Source organism: Humulus lupulus, chromosome 4, assembly GCF_963169125.1.
Source record: "Humulus lupulus chromosome 4, drHumLupu1.1, whole genome shotgun sequence".
NCBI classification, from domain to species: Eukaryota; Viridiplantae; Streptophyta; class Magnoliopsida; order Rosales; family Cannabaceae; genus Humulus; species Humulus lupulus.
The window spans coordinates 236,133,588-236,161,003 of NC_084796.1; the positions used below are offsets into that span (position 1 = coordinate 236,133,588).

The window sequence follows — 27,416 nt, forward strand, 5'->3', positions numbered from 1 at the left end:
TTTTTAATATTGCGAATCATTCGGGGGGCATGATTAGTTCGGGAGACAAAAATATTATTTATTTAAATATACATTACATAAATTAAAAATATAAATGAAATTAGAAAAAAAGAATTAGAATTTTTTAATAAAAAGAGCACAATTCGGTAGTGATCAAAGTTCGAGGGAAAAAATTGCTAATTATTCTACACATGACTCAACTACATCAACAAACACAATGACACACCATCAATATGTTAGCCACTTAGGACAAAATCTAACAGAAAACCCATATTTTAGTAACGTGTATAATTCGAGGGAAATTTTTAACATTGCGAATCATTTAGGGGACACGATCCTATAGTGATCATAGTTCGGTAGCCAAAAATTATATTTATTCAAATATATAATACACAAATTAAAAATATAAATGGAATTAGCAAAAAGAATTGATTTTTTTTTAAAAAAAAAGAAGTCAGCCTCCATATGATGACAAGCATTGCCTGTCATTTTAGAAATGATCAGTTTATAATAAGAAGTCTCTTTCAAAGGCAGTGATAACATTGTTGATTAATTAAAAAGGGTAAGTGAAAAGTCACTAATTAACAACAGAGTACTTAAATGAATAAAATGACTTGGCAATAAGACAAACAATGAGACAATGTATGGACAAAGGATTTTTTTTGGAACAATTAAGTCTTTTAATGAACTTTTAATATGAAAAGTTTATATAGACGAATAAAAGCCAAACAACTCATGCATAAAAGAGATATATAAGACAGACAAAAGGAGGGTAGTAAAAAATGCAAGAAAACCTTTATTAAGCACACTTACAACAATAGCTCACTCAGTTGTTACGTCGACAAGAAAAAGAATTTGATTGATTCAAGTCCCACTCAATTTCTTTCATTGTAACATAGCTGAGTTTTTTTTTTATTCAAACGTTTTTTAAAAGATTGACAAAAATAAATATAAATTGAAGGCTAGTCAGAAGAATGATGTTCATTGAAATCAAAGCGGCAGTGGACTAAGTCTAGCCTTGGGTGAACAGACCAGAGAATGAGCCCTTGGGAGGGTTAAGCCAGCTCCTTCATCCATGTCAACGAGACCATCAGTTTTCCACTCAAAGCACTGAAGCATTGAAGCAAGGTTTGTATGAACAACTTGCAATCCAAGAGAAGTACCAGGGCACACTCTTCTTCCACTCCCAAATGGCAGAAGCTGGAAGTGTTGTCCCCTCACATCTACTTGCTTGAAGTTTTCACTTCCTTCTTCGTTGTAGAACCTTTCTGGCTTGAACTCAAGTGGGCTTTCCCAGTGGTTTGGGTCCCTGCTAATGGCCCAAACATTGATCAACAATCGAGTCTTCTCTTTAATCTCATAACCATCAACAGTGCAAGTTTCAGATGCTACTCTGCTTAGTATTGGACCAGGTGGGTGAAGTCTTAGTGTCTCTTTCACAATAGCTTGAATGTATGGAAGGTTGACAACATCAGATTCTTCTACTAGTCTGGTTTTTCCAACTACTGAATCAACTTCTTTCATTGCTTTCTTCATGACTGTTGGGTGGTTGATTAGTTCTGCTAGGGCCCATTCTAAGGTAATGGATGAGGTGTTTGTCCCAGCTACAAATACATCCTGAAAATGAAAATTTTTGTCGTTTGTTAAAAAATAAGATAATGATGATCATGAGAAAGATGGATTCTACATATTCATTATTATGTTAATTAGAAATTCATACCAGGAAGAATGACTTGATGTTTTCTTGGGTTAGTTTGACATCTGAGCCTTCATCGTCAGATATTTGAAGTAAAATATCAAGAAAATCTCTTGGAACAAAATTATCTTCCTTCTGTACATGTGCTCGGTGATCTTTTATGATAGCCTCAACCATTTTGTCGAACTTTTCATGGATGGCCATACTCTTCTTCTTAAGTCCCTGCAAGTCTAAGTTCTTACAAAACCAAATAAAATCAGAAACATTAAAAGCTCCAGCAACCTCAGCTGAGCCGTTGACCACATCAGTGATCTCATCAGCTTCATCCTCATTATGGGCACACCTTTTGCTCATGATCATTCTCGATATGATATTGTTGGTAAGCTTTTTCAGCTCTTTCCCAACATTAACAGACTCATTCAACTCAGCTTTCTTAAGAATGGACGTTAAGAATCTCTTTCTTTCTTCGGTCCTAACTGGAAGAAGAAGGTTAAGAGTTTTGCTACCAAGAAGCTGAGACATGCAAACTTTCTTCAAGAACTTCCAGTAAGGGCCGTAGGGGGCAAAGGTCAAGTCAGGTGAAGGGTAAGAAAGGTAGTTGAGAATACTGGGAAGAGGGCGACTAGAGAAGGCAGCTTCGTGAGTTTTGAAGAACTCTTTGGCCACTTCTGGAGAGGAAGCCACCACAGTTGGGACAGAGCCAAGATAGAGATGCATCAAGGGTCCATAGCGGTTGGAGAGCTTGTAAAGAGATTGGTGTGGTAAGGGACCAAGGTGGTGTAGGTGTCCAATGATAGGGAGAGCATATGGGCTTGGTGGTAGTCGACCCTTGGTTTTACTCTTGGAGAACATGGCTCGGACCACAAAGGTGGACACTAGCCAAAGCAAGAAGAGAATGATGTAATTTTGGATATCTTCCATGGCTGAATTTAGAGTGAGGAACTAGAAGTAAGAACAGGCTCTAGCTCTACGTTCTACTTTGAAGAACAGGCTCTTATATTTTTTTGTGATGAACTATAATATGTGAACCACTATCTATTTATAGTCATTACCGAGCTATGCTTCTTTATCAAGCTTCGACCATAACTAAAGAACTGGTCAGATATCTATGAATAGTGAACATACTAGCTTGTTGAGAAAACACAGATATTTACCATAACTAAATAATTATGAGTCAAAATTCGTGCCTTGTTTATTGTGGTGATTTGTCGTATGACTTTTTCGTATTTTTTTAATAATTAAATTTTGGTTGGTGGGGAAGAACGTACTGTTCTTTACGTAAATACGAACAAATCTTTGTTTTTCATTTTTTTTAATTTCAGTTTAAGTTTTATTATTGGCGAAGAGTTGAACCTATGGGATTATAATTTAAGATTAAAAAGCACAAACTTTCAATTTCACTCTACCAAAGTACAATGTCGACAGTCTTTATATAATTTGACTATATATACATATATGGCACAAAAAATCAAAGGACATATACAATATAAAAGATTAACAATATGAATAATTATAATCTAGTAGAATCATGGAATGGTGCATGCATGTATATGTTTCGTTTTTGATCAACCTAAAATGATGAAGAAAATCTGAAATCAAGTGATTAACTTTTGACGAAATCTAAATTAAAAAAAAAAAACAGAGATAGATTTAAATTGTACAATTTATCTAGATCGATATAATTAATGATTATTAATTTATTTTTGCTTAATTACTCTAAATTATTGTATAAAAATTAAATATCTTTGTATAACCTACATGCCGACACGTATCGGGGTAAACACACACTAACACTACATAAATTGGTAAAATTTTGTGTCACCGGTAAGCGTTGACAAATATATGTAAAAAAATCTATAAAAGGATTTAACTGTAAATTATATGCTAAGAAATGAAAAAATAGATAAATATTCAGAGGGCAGCTCCTAGTCCCTTATTATATACGATAGGTCCGCCACCACCGATCCGAGTATATTAATATATCATATCAATGTAAATCTTCTGATTATTTTAACGTTAAAAGTCGCTTTATTTTTGATATTGGGACAAAAGTGATATATTGGAAGGTAAATACATATTTGGTAATGTCTGGTTTATCGAAATACATTTGATAACTTATGTTTTTAGTAATATTTATTGGGTATCTGTACTTTGAAATCATACATATTTGATATTTTGAATTTAAATTTTATGATCAAACTGTCTTCAATTATATAAATTTTAAATTCTTATTTAATTACTTAATTACATATAATTTATGATAGTTTGGTATAAAATTTTATTGTTTAAATTTGAGTTTAAGATATCAAATATATATAATTTCGAATTATAAAGTATCTGATTGATATTATTAAAAACATAATGTATCAAGTCTTTATTAATATTTGGGTACTAATGATACACGAGGTGTAAAATTGATGCTTTTTTAGGTAGTGTTTACAATACATTTCGTACTTGAGTATGAATATTACCATATATACGAAACAAAACCCTTGAACTACTATTGATAATTATTATTATGCGTTACTATGTTGACGATGACATAGTATGGCCCTAGTCAGTCAAAATATTATCACATTGTCAAAGTCCAAATTCTTAGGGAAATAATTGCTTTATTAATATTGACAATTTCAACTGAAGTAATAATATATATAGTCAGCTGCGTTATAATAATAATAATAATAATAATAATAATAATAATAATAATAATAATAATAATAATAATAATAATAATCAGAAGTTGCTTAATTCGTCTGCAATCGTGATATGTGGGGAGACAAAAATGTATTATTGTATGAATATTAGTCTAATTTTGAGATTATGAAAGGGAATGTAATAGCATTATTATCCGGTTTGAACGAATGCCCATCTTCCAATTTGCATAAAAAAGTCAGTTAAGTTGAATATATATAAAATAGATCAGTGAAGTTTTCGTCACATGATGAAAACAACTATATACAATGCATAATAATAATAATAATAATAATAATAATAATTCATGCACTGCACTGCCCATAACATTATACTATAGTATTTAAACATCAAATTCCAATATTTATTAATAAGCAATGCCATTTTCATTGACTATCGAATCCCCGCGAAATAATTATAGACGAATATAATATGAATTACACACCATTACAAAACTTAAGTATTGTTCACTCCACACTACAAGAGTGTAGTATATTATTATAATTAGTACAATTTAGTATTAAGTTTCACACATTTTAATTTAGTTTAATAAATAATTTTAAATATCGCTAACAAACTATAAGTGTTTTTTTATATGATGTTAAGAATCTTAAAATGTCAAAGCAACAATTTTATAAAATCTCAATAAAAATTATAATTATTTTAAAAGCAAGGCATATATTTTAAAATATAACATTTATGTATAGATTCATTAATTAATTTAATTAATTAGATGGGTCTAAATGACACCTTCTTTTCTTTTTATTATTATTATTAATACCTACTTTAATTAATTAATTAATTATTATTAAATATATATATATATATTATTTAGACAAATTGACATAAACGTTCTTATAAAAATAACAAGAAGTAGATTTTTTTTAGCATACATTCAAAGCATTTAGTATATCTTTCACTTTTATATTTATTAATTTGTTATTTTCAACAAATAATTTTTTACATACATACTTGTAGAAAGAAGTTTTAAAAATTTATGAGAAATTTATTTAAAAAAGTAGGAAGATAGAAAAGAAAATTATATAGAAGCACTATTTGACTATCCTATGACACTTAAATTAATTATGGTGTCAACCAATTTATCAAATATTTTCCATGTAATTTTTTTCTTTCAATTTTCTCATAAATGTGTTTTGATGTTATTTGTCTTAATTTTTCTTTACTTAGCCATTTAAAACAAGTATTCTCTATAGATGAAAGAAATTCCACCTTATAATTATGACCAAGCTTGTACTATATAATTATATATATCCATGATCTCCATTCGTACTTTCTTAATAAATAAATAAAATAGAAGTATGCTGCATTAACAATTATCATGCAAAAACCATAAATTCAACAAAAATAATTTTCTTTAATATTCTTAATTTTTTTTTCTTAAATTAATTATAGTGAAATTTCCTACCGGCATGCTTTTTTTTTTTCTTTTTCACACCGGCCTATCATTCCTCTTAATTCATTTTTTTTATTATAACCAGCTTCTACAATAAAAATATCTATATATAAATATATTTATACAATATTGGTGGCTTAATGGCTACATAAACTCACTTTCTTAATTAATTACAATTTAATTATACGACTATAGCTAATATATGCATTTTCTTTTAACCATGGCGGCCATCTACCCGTTAAGTTTCAACTCTGCCATATTCAACCTTTATTATAAAGTTCCTAACACGATGGAAAATCTTATTATATCATATCACGTCACCCATGCCGTTGACTTATAATCTATCTTCTAGAGTTACTCTATTTTCCTCATAACTAGATATTAATATCCCAAAAAATTAGCTGTGACCATTCACATAGTATAATCCTACGTAGTACTGTTGGCATATAGCTTAATAGCGTGAGTTATTACTTTCTTACAAATTCAAAAATGTAATAATAAGTTTAAATAATAAATTATTGTCTAAAATAATTTACATAAAAATTTTAGTTCAACTTAAACTTCTAACGTTATATAGTAGTGCTATTTGAACACATCTAAATAGTTATTACTATGTGTAAGGACAGATTGCTTAAGATGAGACTTAAAAAGCTATAGTTTATTATAATCTAAAATTAATTTGTATTTATAATTAGCTTAAGTTAATTAGGACTGAATTGTTGCATTGCTATATAGGGTGTTGATCGTGTTTACATATTTTAATTTAAATTTATATATATGAGAGTCGATATTTATTTGTATCCGTAAACTCTGCCCAATTACCTTCTTGCTGGAAACTCATTGTCTTTATCGTTATATCATTGTCTAATGGCGACTGAAAATATAGGAAATGAACTTTTCTTAAAAGTAAAATAAAATTTCAATGAAAGATACGTTAACAGTATTATAGCGAGACACGGATCAAAAATATTATAATAATTAATTGACATTGACCCTCTCAAAAGTTGTAAAAGTTAATGAATCAAAAATGAAATTATTCATTGAATAAATAATTTTGTGTTCATTATTAACTTAAATTTTGATGAACAAAACTATAAATTCACTAAAGTTAGACTTATGCGGTTTTTTTGGAATGTGAAAAGAATAATAACGACGTAGTGTATATGTTTTTCAGAAGTATTTTGCTTATTAGAGAAAAATTGGTGTGAAGAATTTTTTAGTTTTCAAGGAAAATTCTTTCGCAAATACACAAATATGCATTTTTATATAAAAGAAAGTTTGACAAAAGCCATACATGAGACCGCTGACTATTTTTGTATAGGTTTGAATATTTTTAGATGATGTCTTTTATTCTATTATTTGTTTGGGTTATGTTTTTTAACAAATTTATTTTTAGATTTTGTGTTTTGTAAAATAGTTCAAATGGACTCATAAGATTAGTTTTGATGAAGAAAAAACTTAATATAACAATACAGTTGTTAAACAGAATAATTTTGCAATTGTTTTTATCCTGAATTTTTATTTCGGTAAATTATTTGTGTTTTTAGTTTAGAAAACTTTGATTAAAATCGAGTTTAGAGTTTTATTTAAATAATTTTATAAAATACAGAGTCTAAAAAATAATTTGTCAAAACACATAGTCCAAACAAATAACAAGAAAACACATAATCTAAAAGGAATAAACCTTATGTAATAATAATAATATATTTGAAATAAGTAACATAGTATATAAGATGCAAAGGGAAAAATAAAGTGGGGTTTTGTCTTGATTATTTTATCCTTCCCACGTCAAAGCAAGACTAAAAATAATTAAGTTGTACTCTTGTAAATCATCATGGGTTCGGCTGAGGAGAAAAGTAGAAAGTAATGGTACTATTGGGGTTGGGTGGTGGTCAAGGGTCTAAGTTGATGACCCTAGCTATATTATGACATCAATTTTTTAGAAAAAGAACTTTCCTATATATAACCCTATTCATTTGTTTCTATCTTGGATTTTGTACGAAAAAAATTAGTATAATTTCATAAAAAAATTTCTCAGTAAAATTTAAGATTCAAACATAACTTAAGTAATATTAACCATTTTACTATCCAATGTAAGATTAATATTGGCTAGCTCATTTGGTTTGTTTGTTTGATTGGGTTTTTTTTTTTGAATTTCTATAAATTAGTTAATCTTTTTAATATTTAATTTTATTTGTCATTTTGGAAAGCCAATAACAATCTAGCATTTGGATAGTAAAAAAGTAAGGGTGGTGATATATAGTAATTTTTTATTTAGAAATATAGAAATTTAGAACCTAAGTTTTTACATATATTTTTAAAACGTTTGTTTGTTTGTTTTTTATGGGATTTTTTATTTACAAATGCCATCTTTGGGAATATACTAATTTGGTAAAATACAAAATTAGTATCTATGTTGCTAATAATAATTATCGAGTACTTAACATACATAACATGAAGAATACTAATAAAGAATAAAGAGAGAGAAAATTGAAAAAATAACTTTTTTTTTTAGGTTTTTTAATCCTTTTTATGATATTAAAATCAATTTTTTTAAAAAAATTATAAACGGATACTTTTAGAATATAACGCCTGTCAAATTTTTTTTTTTGGAATGAATTTTAATGATTTAATTAGTTATAAGTAAAGACAATTTGTTATATTGACTAAATTTGTGCCAATGTCTTAAAGTATATATAATTTCAAATTACATAGTACATGGAAATATGAGTTACTAATAAACCACAATGTATTAAATAGGCATATTCCTCTTTTTTTTTCTTTCTTTTTTTTCTTTTATCTTAAAATTGTTGACCTTAGTTAATGAAAAAAGATAGATTATCTACAAAGACAGTTGAGTAGAGGAAATGGAATGAATATAGGATTCTTTTGCATAGGATACTTTTGTGGAAACAAATTTATCAACATTTGGATTCCTTTATTGGCTTTTGAGCTGAATTTGGTTAAGCGTTATCCATTTCATGTGTAAGATTTGAATTTCAGAGCTCGTAGTGTTTTATATATTTATTTCCTAGTCTCATAGTTTCATAAACTAAGCTGAACATGAACATGAACCTCTGTAGCTGCCTCTTGTCCTAAAATAACTTGAGCAAGAGCTTAAAGTTCCTAAATGGGGAGGCATGATCCAAGAGGATTCTGTGGGATACTTAATTATTCATAACTAATTGAAATGATACATAATTATTCATAATTAATTAAAAGTATTAGTTGTTGATGGTTTAAAATTATTAGTTTATTAATAATTAGTAAAAAGTTTAAAATCATTGATTGTTAATGGTTTGAAACAAAATTTACTTTATTTTTACTTTTCTATTTTAGGCAATCCTAAATGTATATAAAATTTATTATGCACATGAAATAATTAATCAATTGGAAAGTAATTTTTTTAGCTTCACAACTTGTTTTTTTAAGTCTTGCATAATATTTCTTATGGTATTAAGAAAATCCACTTTTATAGAAAATTTATCCCATAAAATTTTAGATCAAGAGTTCTTTAGAAGATTTGTGTTGGTTAAGTAGTATCACAACGCCAGATGTGAAAAAGGGTAAAGAAGAATTTTTGATCCAAAACTTCTATGGAATATAAATTTTAGTAGGAAATGAATGCTCATACTTTTCTCTGGAGGTGAATTTATTTAATACAAGAGGAAATATTATGCAAGATCGGAAAGAGAAATTTTGAAGCTAAGAAATTGCTTTCTAATTGATTGATTATTTCATTTTCATAATGAGCTTTATATACATTTGTGATTACTTAAAATAGAAAAGTAAAAACTAAGTAAATGGTTTTAAACCATTAGCAATCAATGGTTATAAACGTTTTACTAATTATAAATAAATTAATTTTACACACTACTAAAAAACAGCAGTTTAGTGTTGGTTACAGATCGACGATGTTGTTGGTTACGTGAACGACCTATCTAGAAGCGTCGGTCTGTAACTAATGATATTGCTCAGATGCGTAGGTCTGTGACCGACGCTTCTGAAGTTCAAATGCGTCGGTTTGTAACCGACGCTCCTGAGCCTCAGATGCGCCGGTTACTACACTATAAGAAAAATCACTTTCAAGGGCGACAATATTAGAGGCGACAAGCCTCAGATGCGCCGGTTACTACACTACAAGAAAAATTACTTTCAGGGGCGACAATATGTCGCAATATTAGGGACGACACATTGTAAGTCGCCCATAATATTATGAAAAGTTATTAGGGGTGACAAAATACAATATTAGGGGCGACGTGATGAGATATTTTACTTGAAATTTGGGCACCATTTTAAAATTGGTGAAAAGTATTAGGGACAATATGTCGCCCCTAATATAGCAATATCAGGGACGATATGTTGTAAGTCGCCCCTAATATTATGGAAATTATTAGGGGCGACACGTCATCCCTAATTTGGAGCCGTCGCCACTGATAATCAGATATTTTTCCCAAAATTAAGAGGGAAATTTTGGCGGTGCGTTTTTCTTGTGAAAAGTATGTCGCCCCTAATAATGGGGCTTGTCGCCCCTAATATTTTTATTTACTCCTCTTTCTCTCTGCCCCTCACCAGATGCCTCATTCTGTAACAAAAAAGAAAAGAAAGAAAACCCCCTCACTCTTCCCTCTCTCTCCCTCTCGACGGCTTCGTCTCCCTCTCCACTCTTCCCCCCCTCTCTCGGCTCCGTCTCCCTCTCTCTCTCGACTCCATTCCCTCTCTCTCTCTCTCTTAGCTCCGTCTTCTTCTCCATCGCCACCGCCTTAGAGCCGCCTCCACCACCGCCTCATGGAGCCGCCTCCACCACCGTCTCACAGTGCCGCCACCACCACCTCTGTAAGTATATATATGTGTATATGGGTGCACTCTTAATGGTTACTACTCATGGATAGTTACTTTAATATTAACCATTGGATTAAGATCAATGGTCCATATTTATAGTTGTTAATTAATATTTCTATAAATAAATTTTGATTTTTCAAATTTTTGGAAGGTTTACTTGATGAAAAAAATGTATTTATTATGAAAATATAATATTGTAAACTTTTCATTTTTCAAATACATGTCAATTTTTAAATATAGCTAGTGTCTCTCATTGGTTGGACACAACCTTAATTATGGCAAAAGAAAAATAACTAAATTCGAAATTAATGTAGAAAAAAAAATATTTACCTATTGGTGACTTGCTATACCAAGTCACTATGTTATCAAATCATCATAATTGTTAGTACCCATCTATGGGTAGTAACCATTGAGAAGTCTTCCATGTGTATATATATGTATATATATTAGTTTTATCTATTTATTTATGTATTATATAAATATATATTAGTTTATTTATTTATTTATGTATTTATTATATAAATATATATAATGTGCCGTGTGTAATAATATATTTATAATTTTATTTATTTATTTATGTGTTTATTTTATAAATATATATAATGTGTGTCATGGTGTGTATGTATATTTATAGTTCATTTATTTATTTATATTATTTTTTTATAACTATGTATATTATGTTTGTGTAGAAATTGAAGGGGTATCTTTTGGAAAATTTGTGATTAGGATATCTCTAATTTTGTGGCATCAAGGTATTTATTAATTTTATAATTTTGCTTAATAATTTTAATTAATATGTGAATTTGTGTAAAAAAATATTATGTTTTTAGTGTTGTTAATATGTAAGTAAGAAAATAAATAAATAAATAATTATATAATTTAATAATAATATGTGTGTAGACTGTTTTTAATATATTTATAGAAAAATATATTGTGAATATGTGTAGAAAAATATTATTTTATGTTATTGTTATTATTAAACATAAATAATACCAATGTTGTGTGATTTTATTTTGGACCGTTATTGCCTAAATTATTATTATTATTATTATTATTATTATGGGTACAATAATAATGATAATTTTACATAGGTTAATTATATGATGGTATGGTAATATACATAATATAATTAATTTAGTTTAGCATATATATTTTATGTGTAGGTTTTTTTAATGATTTGGGAATACATTAGGATGAATGTGATTATATATTTTTTTATCATTAGAGAATTCCCTAAGTTAGAATAACTAAGAAAGAAAAGTTTCCCTTTATTAGGAATCCCGAAATTCTGGACCTAGTCTCAGTAAAACTGGTGTAACTAAAAGCTGTAGGAGTTCGATCTACAACTTTTGTTAAATAGAGTTTTCCTTAAAACAAAACGAATATGAGTCAAAATGGGGGCCCAAGCTACGAGATATTTTAGGTTGCGATGTTATTTTAGGATTTTGATTTAGGGTAAGAATGTAAGGGAAAAATGAATATTGGGGATTCATTTTTTCTTGGGGATACGAAAATACAGAGAGGAAAAGAAGAGAAGAGCTCGTGGAAGGAGATGAAGAAAAGAGAAAGAATTCGAAAATTCTAGAGAGAGAATGTGAGAGGATTTTTGGGTTTGAGAGCCTTGGGGAGTGCTGAGTTGTTTTGAATGATTTAGAAACACTCATTGGCGTCAAACAAAAGTTTTAGATATGACAAAAAGGGTGGAGAGTGAGTGTTTCAAAAATCACAATTTTTTAACCTTAAAAATGATGTTCTTGAGTGATTTCGGGTGTGCGAGTGTTTGGAAGTGATTTGTGTTCGTGGATGATGTTATAATACCTTAGGGGACCCTAAGAGTTGATTTTGACATAAAGAAACGGAGCAAGAGGGGTTGGAATGAAAATTTACATTTGTGAACTCCAATTTTTTCGGTACACCAGCGTGGGGAAGACAACATCGTTACGGTCATTGTGTGATGTCTTTTCTTTGCTTTTGGGCTGGCGTGAGGTGCTGAAATTATTGGAAAGGTTTTCCAATTGGTTAGGGGGTCCAAAACACAGCAGAGAGAGGATTAGGCACTCACCACCGCCTGAGAAGGTCAAATTCTGGCTGGCCACCAGTTTTGCAATTTTTGAGGTTTAAATCTAATTTGTTTTTTCTTGCTTCTTGGTCCTGTTTTATGTGCTTAAATGTTTGGTGATGATTGTGTGTTGATTTGGGAATTTTATGATGATTATTTAAATTATTATGAATTATTTATTTACTTATTTTCTTAAACATAATTGTGAAAAATATCTATGTGATTATGGGATTTTTATTGGGTTCATTACTGATTTTGGACACCCTAGAAAAAAGTGTATGATGGTATGCTATTTTATGAAATTGTTTGTTGATAAAACATTTATTAAATAGAATTTAATTAAATAAGTTCAGATGTGATTGTACCTACTGTTTTGCCACTGAAAAATATTGCTTAAATATTTGAAATTGATCTAGTCACATGCTAGGGTCTTGTTTAACCAAGGGTTAATTATTTGTCATGTTTATATTTATTAAAGATGTGAGTTTTTGAGCATAAAAATTGGTTATATTGCACGAATCTTTCAAATATATTTTTGGGCTGTATAATATGATTTTTCAATGTTAAAAAATTATATTGAAACTGATTTTGAAGTTGTAGATTATTAAATAACTATTTTTTAATTTAATTATGACAATTATTCATTAAATGAAATTTAAATAAATTAATTATGAAAATGTGTGTACTCACTGTTTTAATATTATTTTACGGGTTGTAAAATAATGTTGAAAATGTCAGAAATGATTTTAGAAACATGTTTGGGATTTGTTTTAGGGCGGGTAATTAATGTATAATTTTTTATGCATTAAAATTGTTATTTTTGGCATAAAATCTTGAATATGATGCATGCTTACTATTTGAATATTTTGTAGTAAGCTAAATTGATTTTTGAATCATTTCAAGCCATTTCAAAGTATAAGAAATGTCATTTTGAGTGAAGAAAATAGTTTTTTGGAATTAATTGGTAATTTGTGAATAATTGGGGAATTATCAAGAAACTTTAAATATAATTTGGTAAATTATATTTTAAGGCTTAAATTTTACTTTTGGAAATAAGATAAGCCTTAGAGGTGGTTTAAAATAAATTAAATTATTGGCATGAAATAGGTGAACTTTGAGCTAAAAAAAGTATTTTGTAATTGTTACGTAAAAAGTTTATCTATGAACACATGTGTTATGTTAGAATGATCATTATGGTCTAATTAGGTTACATGAAGGTCATGCATGATAATTTGTGATGTGCTTGTAGACCTATTATCGAAATTAGGTCATGTATTGCTTGAAACTATTTTTGTTTTGATGCTTGAATGTATTTTGAGTTTCGATACCATCTTGTGAGTGTTTAGGGCCTCATTTGTGGCAAGGAACTTCAACAAGAGGGTTTGGAAAGAGGAATAGATTTTCATGAATAAGGTAAGAAGAGTGGACATATCTGTACACAGGGTGTATGTTTAAACATACAACTTTGTTTTATGGTTTGTTATTTTATGTATTGTGATTGGATATATTACAATGGTATTGCTAGCATGAAAATAGTGTTTGGGGTGGCTAGATAGTTTACATGCTTATATGATAGAGTATAGGCGTGTTTAATGTAACTGTTGCTTGTGTGAGTACACTACTTGCAGGTATTATCATGGGTGAGTACAATTCATGGTAAGGAGATGAGAATGCAAGGTGTGAGTATAGTAAAAGGTAGAGAAAGTTACATTTCATGTCTGATCAACATGGATGGGCGTTGATTATCGTATGTGAGTACAATGTGCGATATGAGACTATGATGTATGTATGTGAGTACAACACACATTAAATATTTACTGTGATATTGTGTTTATATCACATGTGGTTAGTTGTGAAGTTATCATTTATGCTTATGTTATCTTGTTAGGGGAGGGGGGTTATGTCTTACATAGTTCTTCTTATATAGCTTTAGCTCACGGGTACTATGACTCACAATGCGATGATGATACATGTTAGTGGGAGGATCAAAAAAGTTTTATGTTTTATAAAGAAAACTTATTATTTTTTTTTGTAACTTAAACAATTTGATTGTTTTTGAATTTTTAAGTATTTTGTAAGCTAAATCATGATTTGTATAATTATGTATTCAAATCACTTTTATTTTAAATAGTGGGATCCCATGTATTAGTTTTAATTCACTAAATGAGTCTTTTACGTCATAAAGAGGTTAATGTTTTAATACAGACTTGTAAGTGACATCTTGGGAAATCGGGGCATTACAATACCGTCCGCTGTAAAAAAAAAGAAAAAAAAAACCTACAAAAATTCATCATTTATTTGATTTTGGTCAAAATTTAGCAAGAAGAAAATTATTTTATTACAATTCAAAAAATTAATTATTTTTAAATCTCATGTGTGACACTTTACTATATAATATAATATAATATAATATAATATATTAATTAAAATTATATTGGCTTTAAAAAAACTAAGGTGAAAGGGTATCTTATTTAAAAATTATTTGACCAAAATTAAGTGCATGGTTAATTTTATTATGTTTTATCAAACATAAAGTTTTAATTGAATTTTTTAAAAGATAAAATCAAATATAATATTAAGCTACTAAATAAATTTGTTTTGTCCTTTTTCTAATTGTTCATATAATATTAAAGGAGATTTTTCACATTTATGATTTTTATACTAAAGATTTACAAAAATATGGGGAAAAAACTTTTCCCAAATTCTATGGGACAAAATTAAATGAAAATTGAAAACTTATGGGAAAATCCTACTAACTAATAAAACGGAAAAAAAAAATGTCAAACCAAATATAGATCAGAGAAGCATGGGCACATTCGACTTCAATACAAATCTAGAAAAATGCGATTGCCAAAAAGCTCTCAGCCACAAAGTTCCGATAAAGGCCAATCAAAATCGGCACTTGTTAATTCTCCAACAAATTTAGTGATCATAAGTTGAAGCTTGGATCGATTTCTGATCTCCATCCAAACTTTGGATCAAATTTCTGATCTTCACCACCAAATCCAGCGTCTTCGACATCCTACAACAATGCTCTCCAATCAAGAAAACAAGAAACAAAAAGAATTATTAATAATTGGATTCAATCAGATAATATCCAGCAAACAATCCATCTTCTGCAGAATATATATCTATGATAAAAATAATTTCCCAATCAACATATGTAACGCCCTAGTTACCCCAGAACAGTTACGGTGAACGGTGGACCGGAAATTTGACTCACTACCCGAGTCCTTTGGTCAAAAACGTGCTCTAAGTGTAATTAACAGGTTAAGGTATAAAACTCATAAAAAGGAAATGAATATTTTCATTACAAACTGCTCTGCATAGCTAATCAAAACATTCACAAGATGTTCTCAGTACAAAATGGTCATTACTGTTTTAAATTTACAATCCCGCCGACCTAAGCGGCAAAAATAGGGTGAACCCCCTAGTTCCTCTGAGAACTCCTTGGCTGTGGTGGTCAAGCGGCCGCATATGTACACATCACCACCTAAGCTCTCCACTCAAGGCTAGGTGAGCTTTTCTTTTTCCTTACCTGCACCACATAGCACCCATGAGCCAAAGCTCAGCAAGAAAACATAACATTATATGTAAACATTATCAAACGATTATCATTATAATCACACTGAGCATAAAGCTTTCAAACAAATAAGTGAATATCACTTGAGGTCCTGATAAACCATACTGAGTGACTGACAAGCAAGTCACTAATTCAAATGGAAAAGTGTCTGCTAGGTAAGCCACTAGCCTTCAACAGGTTCTGATAAACCATACTGAGTGACTGACAAGTATGTCACTGTTTCAAGTGGGAGAGTGGCAGCTAGGTAAGCCACTAGCCTCCAAGCGCATATTTCATTCATCGACCTTCGAGGTCGGTCTGGCATTAATGCTCTCTGAGTCATTCAATGCTGATAGTCGATTAGATCTAATCTTTGTTGGCTTGCATTAACACGCTAAGGCCATCCTGACTAATGAGTCAGCGCAATGTGACCAGTGCCCAGTACCACTGCCGAACCTGACTAATAAGTCATAACTTCACAGTTGATACTAGCACCTTTGCCAAATTTTACTAATGAATCAGTACCATGCACAAGTGAGCAACATATGCTAAACATTCTATATTCAATCCGTGTCCATATTTACACAACCAACATGCCTCATGAATTTCCATGCATGTCACACTTGGGGTGCAGTTTCCTTACCTCTGGTTCAAGCTAGAATGAATAAAAGAACGACTCCTGAGAACGATCAACCTTTTGGTCCTTTAGCGGTAACCTGGTCATAACTAATCATGGGATTCCATCAATAAAATGAATAATAAAAGGTTTCCAAACCAAAACCTAACCTCCGAGACATCAAACACTACTCAACCGGGTAGTAGGTTCGACCCCGAGGCCTTAGGCTTGAATCCCCAAGCTAAAAACCCCATTATGGCCAAAAATGCCTTAAGGGCCGCGACCCTCCCCAGTTGCGCCGCGACGCGCCCCTCTAACAGAGGCAACCCTCTCTGCCAGACGCCAAGGGCCGCGGCGCACCACGACCATGCCGCGGCGCCCAGCCCAGACCAGCCAAAATGACAGCACGCACCATCAAACTTTCCCCTGCGTTTTCCCTTGGAACCAAGCCCTGTAACCAGCTCCAAACCTCCTCCAAACACTCAATTTAACCTCTAAACATCACCCATAACTCACCCTCATCAAAACCTAAGCTAAAATTCAATCAAAACCTCTTCAAATCCAACTATCAACAAGAATCCATAAGCTGAAAAACTAAAGGAAAAACAGAGCACAACCAGAAACCAATGACTAAAACTCACCTCAAATCCAAATTTGAACCTTTTTCAATGGCTGTACCAAGTCCACAAATCCAGCCCTTGGATTTCCTAGCTTGAAACCCCACTTTGAGCTCAAAAACACCAAAGGAAAGATGAAGGAGAATGATGTACGGGAAGAAGAAAGAGAAACCCTGTTTTTGCTCTGTTCTTTCTACAACCATCCAAAGCCATATAAATCCAAACTCAAATGACTAAAATACCCCTAGGTCTTTTAAGGCTTCTAAAACCATTTCAAGGGTAAAATTGGTACTTTCCACTTATCCCGTTAATCATAATTAACGCTTCCCAATTCCCGCTAATCTCATTATTCTCAAACACCAATAATTCACATCCCGTTACCCTTTAATGCCCGGTAACACTCTAATCATTAAAAAGACCCCGAGACTCACCCCGAGCCTAAGCCTGTTATGACCAAACCGATATTTAACATACCATGATCGTCTCATGCCGAATGGCTCGAACAAACCCACATCATAATGTGGTCTCAAAGTATATCACCAACATGCATCCAAGTAAACAATTCACCCTCAACGGGCCAAATTACCATCACACCCCTGTAATTAGAAATATGGACTCACATGCATGCATTTCACATCATATTATAATATAATCAATATATACATGCATTTTATCAATTAATAAACATAATTAAGCAAGTATGGCCCTCTCGGCCTACTATTCATGTCTTTAAACACATCGGAGAATTCGGGGCATTACAACTATCCCCTCCTTACTGAAATTTCTTCATCGAAATTTACCTGAACAGCTCGGGATACTGACTCTACATATCTGACTCCAGCTCCCAGGTCGCCTCCTCGACCTTGCTGTTCCTCCACAATACCTTAACCAAAGGTATTGTCTTATTCCTGAGGACCTTGTCCTTTCTGTCAAGTATCTGAACTGGCTGCTCCTTAAAGGAGAGATTTGGCTCAAGCTCCAGATCTTCATAACTCAGAATATGGCCCACATCAGATACATACCTCCGAAGAGCTGATACATGGAATACATTATGCACGGCAGACAACGCCGGAGGCAAAGCCAATCTGTAAGCCACCTGACCAATCCTCTCCAGGATCTCAAATGGACCTACAAACCTAGGACTCAGTTTGCCTTTCTTCCCAAACCTTCTCACCCCTTTCCATGGCGAGACTCTGAGGAAGACATAGTATCCTACCTGGAATCCATGTTCCTGCGCTTGGGATCTGCATAACTCTTCTGTCTACTCTGAGAAGCAAGCATTCTAGCTCTAATCTTCTCAATAGCCTCACTGGTCCTTTGAACTGCCTCAGGACCTAAGTATCTCCTTTCTCCTGTCTCATCCCAATGAATGGGAGATCTGCACTTCCTACCACACAGCATCTCATAAGGTGCTACTCCAATGGTAGATTGGTAACTGTTGTTGTAGGAGAATTCTATCAAAGGCAGATACTTACTCCAAGATCCACCGAAATCCAGCACACATGCTCTCAGCATATCCTCCAAAATCTGGATCGTCCTCTCAGATTGCCCATCTGTCTGAGGATGATAACCTGTACTGAACTTCAACCGTGTCCCCATGGCTTTCTGCGAACTTCCCCAGAACTTGGAAGTAAAAGTGGGGTCCCGATCTGACACGATCGACCTAGGTGCACCATGGAGCCGCACGATCTCTTTCACATAGAGATCTGCATACTGATCAACTGTATATGTAGTCCTCACTGGCAGAAAGTGAGCTGACTTGGTGTAGCGATCCACTATCACCCAAATAGAATCATGCTGACCAGTAGTCCTGGGTAAGCCCACCACAAAGTCCATTGTGATGTCTTCCCACTTCCACTCTGGGATATCCAGAGGCTGCAATAACCCTACCGGCCTCTGATGTTCAGCCTTGACCTGTTGACATGTCAAGCACTTAGCCACATACTTTACTACATCTCTCTTCATCCCCGGCCACCAATATAACGATCTCACATCCTGGTACATCTTTGTGGTGCCTGGATGCAAAGAGTAAGGTGTAGTATGAGATTCATCCAGAATCTCTCGCCTTAATGCAGTGTCTAACGGAACACATATCCGCCCCTTGTATCTCAACAAGCCTACTTCAGACACTGTATAATCTCTGGATGCTCCAGCCAGAACATCCTCTCTAATCTTGATCAGTTGTGGATCACTCAACTGACCTTCTTTAATCCTTTCTAACAGTGTAGACTGTAGCGTAATGTTAGCCAACTGGCCCACCAGCAACTCTATACCAGCTCTGGTCATATCATCTGCTAACTCTATGGCTATCAGCCTCATACCATGAATCTGCCCTGGACCTTTCTGGCTCAAAGCATCAGCTACCACGTTGGTTTTTCCTGGATGATACAAAATCTCACAATCATAATCTTTTACTAACTCCAGCCAACGCCTTTGCCTTATATTCAGGTCTTTCTGGGTGAAGAAGTACTTCAGGCTCTTGTGGTCTGTATAGATCTCACACTTCTCTCCATAGAGATAATGCCTCCATATCTTCAAAGCAAAAACCACAGCCGCCAACTCCAAATCATGAGTAGGATATCTCTTTTCATACTCCTTCAACTGACGAGAAGCATAAGCAATAATCTTCTCTGATTGCATCAAAACACAGCCCAAACCCTGATGAGAAGCATCACAGTAAATCACAAACTTCTCCTGGTCTATCGGAAGACTCAGAATCGGAGCTATAATCATCCTTTGTTTCAACTCCTGGAAGCTGTTCTCACATTTATCTGACCACACAAACTTCTGACTCTTGCGTGTCAGCTCAGTCCACGAAGTAGCAATCTTTAAGAACCCTTCCACGAAACACCTATAATACCCTGCCAACCCAAGGAAACTTCTAACCTCAGAAGCATTCTTCGGCCTTGGCCAAACTCTAACCGCTTCAATATTTGCTGGATCTACTTTAATCCCCTCCTTACTGACAATGTGTCCAAGAAAGGATACCTGAGACAACCAGAATTCACACTTCTTGAACTTTGCAAACAACCTGTGTTCTCTCAGTCTCTGTAGAACCAACCCCAGATGCTGCTCATGCTCCAACTCAGTCTGAGAATATACCAGAATATCATCGATGAAGACGATCACAAACTGGTCTAAGTAATCCTTGAACACTTTGTTCATCATATCCATAAGAGCAGCAGGGGCATTAGTCAATCCAAATGACATAACTAGAAACTCATAATGCCCATACCTGGTACGAAAAGCGGTCTTCGGTATGTCTCCCTCCTTGACCCTCAACTGATGATAACCAGAACGAAGGTCGATCTTAGAGAATACCTTCTTACCTTGCAGCTGATCGAACAGATCATCTATCCTTGGCAAAGGATATCGGTTCTTAATTGTCAACTTATTCAGTTCTCTGTAATCTATACACATCCTCAGAGAACCATCTTTCTTCTTCACAAATAGAACTGACGCACCCCAAGGTGAAGAGCTAGGTCTGATAAAACCCAAGTCTAACAGCTCTTGCAACTGTACCTTTAATTCTTTCAACTCAGCTGGGACCATTCTGTATGGTGTTGTAGACACTGGCTCCGTCCCTGGTGCCAGTTCTATAACGAACTCAATTTCCCTGTGTGGTGGCAAGCCTAGAAAATCTTCTGGAAACACATCCAGAAACTCACATACAAGTATAGTATCCTCTGGTCTCACTGGCATGACCTGAGTGGTGTCAACCACACTGGCTAAGAATCCAATGCAACCTCTCTGCAGTAGATCCCTAGCCCTCAACACAGAAATCATAGGAATGCGGGGTCCATGCACAGTACCAACAAACACAAAAGGATCCTCACCTTCAGACTCAAAGGTGACCATCTTCCTTCTGCAGTCAATAGTTGCCCCATACTTTGCCAACCAATCCATACCCAGTATCATATCAAAGTCAGTCATAACTAACTCTATCAAGTCCACTGACAACTCTCTGCCCTCTACTGTCACTGGCAAAGATCTGACCCATCTTCTAGATACCACTAATTCACCAGTGGGTAACAAAGTACCAAACCCCACAGCATAAAAATCACAAGGTCTACACAACCTATCAATAATGCTACTAGCAACAAAAGAATGTCTAGCACCAGAATCAATCAATACATTATAAGCGGTTCCTGCACTAAGAAGCTGACCTGTAACAACTGAGGGAGAAGCCTCAGCTTCTGCTTGAGTCAACGTGAACACTCGAGCTGGGGCCAAGCTGTCCACCTTTCTGGGTTCTTCTTTCCCTATCCGAGGGCAATCTTTCTTAAGATGACCCACCGCTCCACACAAGTAGCAGGCCTTTGCCCTACACTCTCCCAAATGGCGCCTCTTGCACCTAGGGCATTCAGGACGAGTCTTCCAGGCTTCACTACCCCCAGGACGACCCATTGTAATACCACGGGGTCTCCTGTCAGGACTTGGAACTGGGAAGGTATCAGGAACCTTCCTCTTCTGATCACTGGGGCCAACACCCCTACCATTTCCCACAAATGGAGGAACTATCCTTCTGAAATCCTTTCTGGCTGCACTAACACGCCAGATCTTGGTCTCTGCACTCTCAGCTGTGAGTGCCTTCTCCACCACCTGTGCATAAGTAGTGACTCCTGCCACAGTGGTGATGCGAACGTCACGGGCTAACCTGGGTTGTAGCCCCTGGAGGAATCTCTCTCTCCTGGTCCCATCAGTGGGCACCAATTCCTTGGAAAACTTTGCCAAACGGTCAAACTTTAAGGCATACTCAGTTACTGATAAGCGTCCCTGAAATAGCCTCATAAATTCATCGGCCTTCGCCGCTCTAATAGCGTCATTATAGTACTTCTCATTAAACAAGGTCTGAAACTCCTCCCAGCTCAGGAGATTAACATTCTTGGTCTGGCCAATCACTTCCCACCAAATCTGGGCATCTTCCCGAAACATATAGGTAGCACAGACCACCCTCTCACTACCAACTACCCTCATAAAGTCAAGAATAGTGGTAATCATGCTCATCCATTGTTCAGCCTTGGTAGGATCTGCACTGCCTTCAAACACAGGAGGTTGTTGCTTCCTGAACCAATCATAAAGAGGTTCCAATCTGTTTCCAACCTCAGGCAGCTGCCCAGTAACTGGCACCGACACAGAAGGTACCTCTGCAACACTGGCCACTATAGGTACTTGCTGCTGTCTCAGGAGACGAAGCTCCTCTCCATATTTTAACACTGTAGCCTGCAATTCCTCAAACAACTGCTGCCAGTTTGCAGGTGTTGGCTGTGGAATTTGGGATTGGTCATTCTCTTGACCCTAACTGTTATTATTCTGGCCTGGATCACTCTGGCCAGCTAACACGTTAGTCTGCCCTGGGTTCATTCTGTCACTGATACCTTACTGAAACAATAATCAATACGGTCAGTCAGGTAGTAATAACTAAACCTCTTGCCGCCTCACGGTCCAAGAACAAGCAGACAATTATCATATTCTACAGTCATTCAATATTCACAAACAGATACATGTTTATGGCACTCATCACTCAGCATGTATCACATAACAGTTCATAATATTTCAGGGACACAAGGCCAACACAGTGTCTCATGCATACAGGTAAAGCATTTGCACCACATTTAGGCAGTTATGCACATAACTACATAAATAGTTACCAAACAATGAGTCGAGCTTGACTTTAGTGATGTGTGTACATGCCCAGCCAGTCTACAGGAACCTTAACCTTGGCATTGCTCTGATACCAAGTTGTAACGCCCTGGTTACCCCAGAACAGTTACGGTGAACGGTGGATCGGAAATTTGACTCGCTACCCGAGCCCTTTGGTCAAAAACGTGCTCTAAGTGTAATTAACAGGTTAAGGTATAAAACTCATAAAAAGGAAATGGATATTTTCATTACAAACTACTCTGCAGAGCTAATCAAAACATTCACAAGATGTTCTCAGTACAAAATGGTCATTACTGTTTTAAATTTACAATCCCGCCGACCTAAGCGGCAAAAATAGGGTGAACCCCCTAGTTCCTCTGAGACCTCCTTGGCCGTGGTGGTCAAGCGGCCGCATATGTACACATCACCACCTAAGCTCTCCACTCAAGGCTAGGTGAGCTTTTCTTTTCCCTTACCTGCACCACATAGCACCCATGAGCCAAAGCCCAGCAAGAAAACATAACATTATATGTAAACATTATCATTATAATCACACTGAGCATAAAACTTTCAAACAAATGAGTGAGTATCACTTGAGGTCCTGATAAACCATACTGAGTGACTGACAAGCAAGTCACTAATTCAAATGGAAAAGTGTCTGCTAGGTAAGCCACTAGCCTTCAACAGGTTCTGATAAACCATACTGAGTGACTGACAAGTATGTCACTGTTTCAAGTGGGAGAGTGGCTGCTAGGTAAGCCACTAGCCTCCAAGCGCATATTTCATTCATCGACCTTCGAGGTCGGTCTGGCATTAATGCTCTCTAAGTCATTCAATGCTGATAGTCGATTAGATCTAATCTTTGTTGGCTTGCGTTAACACGCTAAGGCCATCCTGACTAATGAGTCAGCGCAATGTGACCAGTGCCCAGTACCACTGCCGAACCTGACTAATAAGTCACAATTTCACAGTTGATACTAGCACCTTTGCCAAATCTGACTAATGAATCAGTACCATGCACAAGTGAGCAACATATGCTAAACATTCTATATTCAATCAGTGTCCATATTTACACAACCAACATGCCTCATGAATTTCCATGCATGTCACACTTGGGGTGCAGTTTCCTTACCTCTGGTTCAAGCTAGAATGAATAAAAGAACGACTCCTGAGAACGATCAACCTTTTGGTCCTTTAGCGATAACCTGGTCATAACTAATCATGGGATTCCATCAATAAAATGAATAATAAAAGGTTTCCAAACCAAAACCTAACCTCCGAGACATCAAACACTACTCAACCGGGTAGTAGGTTCGACCCCGAGGCCTTAGGCTTGAATCCCCAAGCTAAAAACCCCATTCTGGCCAAAAATGCCTTAAGGGCCGCGACCCTCCCCAGTTGCGCCGCGGCGCGCCCCTCTAACAGAGGCAACCCTCTCTGCCAGACGCCAAGGGCCGCGGCGCACCACGACCATGCCGCGGCGCCCAGCCCAGACCAGCCAAAATGACAGCACGCACCATCAAACTTTCCCCTGCGTTTTCCCTTGGAACCAAGCCCTGTAACCAGCTCCAAACCTCCTCCAAACACTCAATTTAACCTCTAAACATCACCCATAACTCACCCTCATCAAAACCTAAGCTAAAATTCAATCAAAACCTCTTCAAATCCAACTATCAACAAGAATCCATAAGCTGAAAAACTAAAGGAAAAACAGAGCACAACCAGAAACCAATGACTAAAACTCACCTCAAATCCAAATTTGAACCTTTTTCAATGGCTGTACCAAGTCCACAAATCCAGCCCTTGGATTTCTTAGCTTGAAACCCCACTTTGAGCTCAAAAACACCAAAGGAAAGATGAAGGAGAATGATGTACGGGAAGAAGAAAGAGAAACCCTGTTTTTGCTCTGTTCTTTCTACAACCATCCAAAGCCATATAAATCCAAACTCAAATGACTAAAATACCCCTAGGTCTTTTAAGGCTTCTAAAACCATTTCAAGGATAAAATTGGTACTTTCCACTTATCCCGTTAATCATAATTAACGCTTCCCAATTCCCGCTAATCTCATTATTCTCAAACACCAATAATTCACACCATGTTACGCTTTAATGCCCGGTAACACTCTAATCATTAAAAACACCCCGAGACTCGCCCCGAGCCCCGAGCCTAAGCCTGTTATGACCAAACCGATATTTAACATACCATGATCGTCTCATGCCGAATGGCTCGAACAAACCCACATCATAATGTGGTCTCAAAGTATATCATCAACATGCATCCAAGTAAACAATTTACCCTCAACGGGCCAAATTACCATCATACCCCTGTAATTAGAAATATGGACTCACATGCATGCATTTCACATCATATTATAATATAATCAACATATACATGCATTTTATCAATTAATAACATAATTAAGCAAGTATAGCCCTCCCGGCCTACTATTCACGCCTTTAAACACATCGGAGAATTCGGGGCATTACAACATAGGTCAATGGTCACGTTGGGCTACCTGTCTGGAGTTTTTTTTAGAACTTGTGATTCACTCAGAGATAAAGAGGTGGAAAAGCTACTGATGTTGATGTGGACAAAAAAATGGGTGCATAAAGGAAGTCTTCTGTCAAATGAGTCAACTTTTGAGCGGCTATTGACTACTTGGACAAATTTAGAAAAGCTAACTCAAGTAATGTTCTATCCTCAAGAATTCAAACTATGGTAATTGAATGAGACTGTCTCAATGCTATCATATTTGAAATCAATAGATGACCTTGCTTCTACTTGTGGGGTTGGCATAAGAGATATTAGAAAATTATATGTAATAGATTTAGATATGTTGAATATTGTCATTGTCCAAGGAAAGACAATAGAGCTGCTCTTGCCCTTGTTCAATTGATTATCACCTTGGATTCTAATATAGTTTGGTGGCCTAGTTTTCCAAGTGCAATTTCATTTTATGTAATTATTGTCTATCTTTGATCAATGAAATTATTACCATAAAAAAACAGTTAACAATTCTTTTGCATTTACAATTTATAGAAGTTTTATTGAAATTGAAAAAAAATGAAACAAGCAAAAATAAATACATTAACATAAATTAAAAAATATCAAATGACAATCTTGAATGGGGTTTTGAATATTCAAGACATTCTTATAAAATCTTCAAACTTTGGAATTGATCATGACACATATACTTATTGAAATAATCAGTAATAACAAGGCAACCAGTTACCTTGAACACAAAAAAGTCAGATACTGGAAAATACATTAAAAAAGTAACTAGTTACCTATAACTTACCTCTACTAATTACTTAATTATTCTCAAAATCCGTTGAGACCAAAATTTTTGAGTTTGATTAATATATTTTTTATGGTACTAAGTTCATCAAAAGGAGTAACCAATTACCGATATGTAAATTGTTAACTTGGATTAGTATGAAATTATCTAGAGTAAGCAATTACCAAAACAAATATCAAAGAAGAAAGTAACCAATTATATGGGGTAATAATATATTATATGGGGTAATAGGTTACCCTGATATCAAAAAAACTTAACTTGAATCAGTAAAACACTATTTGGGGTAACTAGTTACCTTGCTTTTAAAAAAGCTTAATTAAATTCATAAAACACTACAAGGCATAACTCGTTCCCCTATTATTAAAAAAAATCTTAACTTGAATCAGTAAATCATTATCTGGGATAATTGGTTACCTTACTTTATTAAAAACTTAACTTGAATTCATAAAACACTATATAGCGTAGCTAGTTACCCTTTATTAAAAAAAAAACTTAACTTGAATTAGTTAAACATTATCTGGGGCAAATTGTTACCTTGCTTTAATTAATAATAAAAGAAATTAACTTGAAACCATAAAACACTGTATGGCGTAACTGATTACCCTTCCTATAAACTAAATCACTATTATCAATATATGTTTTTAAAACTAAGGTAACTGGTTACCATATATCTTCAAATTTGCAATAGGTAACTGGTTAGCTTAACGTTCTGATATGTGTATATTTATGGGTTCTTATGGTAACCGGTTACCTTCACGTTTTGGTATGGATGTATATTTCCGGGCTAGGTAACCGGTTGCCTCCACGTTCTGATATATGTGTATATTTTTTGGTTATAAGATAAGATCATGTCTTTTTTTCCTTCAAATTTAATGTTTCTTTTCATATTTAATATAACTAACTCGTCACCCCTCATATGGTAACTGATTACCCCTATTATAGCAGAATGTTACTTCTCTCAGGGTATCTGGTTACCC

At 34.4% G+C, this 27,416-nt stretch overlaps 1 protein-coding gene across 1 annotated transcript; it reads right to left on the reverse strand.

Moving 5' to 3' along the window:
- Positions 1 to 773: 773 nt before the first annotated feature.
- LOC133829458 (cytochrome P450 93A3-like) lies at positions 774 to 2,682 on the reverse strand. Its single transcript, XM_062259185.1, has 2 exons — positions 1,721 to 2,682; positions 774 to 1,617 (listed from the first exon to the last, which is right to left on the reverse strand). Exons 1-2 carry the CDS (start codon positions 2,615 to 2,617, stop codon positions 991 to 993), a joined length of 1,524 nt encoding a protein of 507 aa, XP_062115169.1. The 5' UTR covers positions 2,618 to 2,682; the 3' UTR covers positions 774 to 990.
- Between the last annotated feature and the right edge of the window lie 24,734 nt (positions 2,683 to 27,416).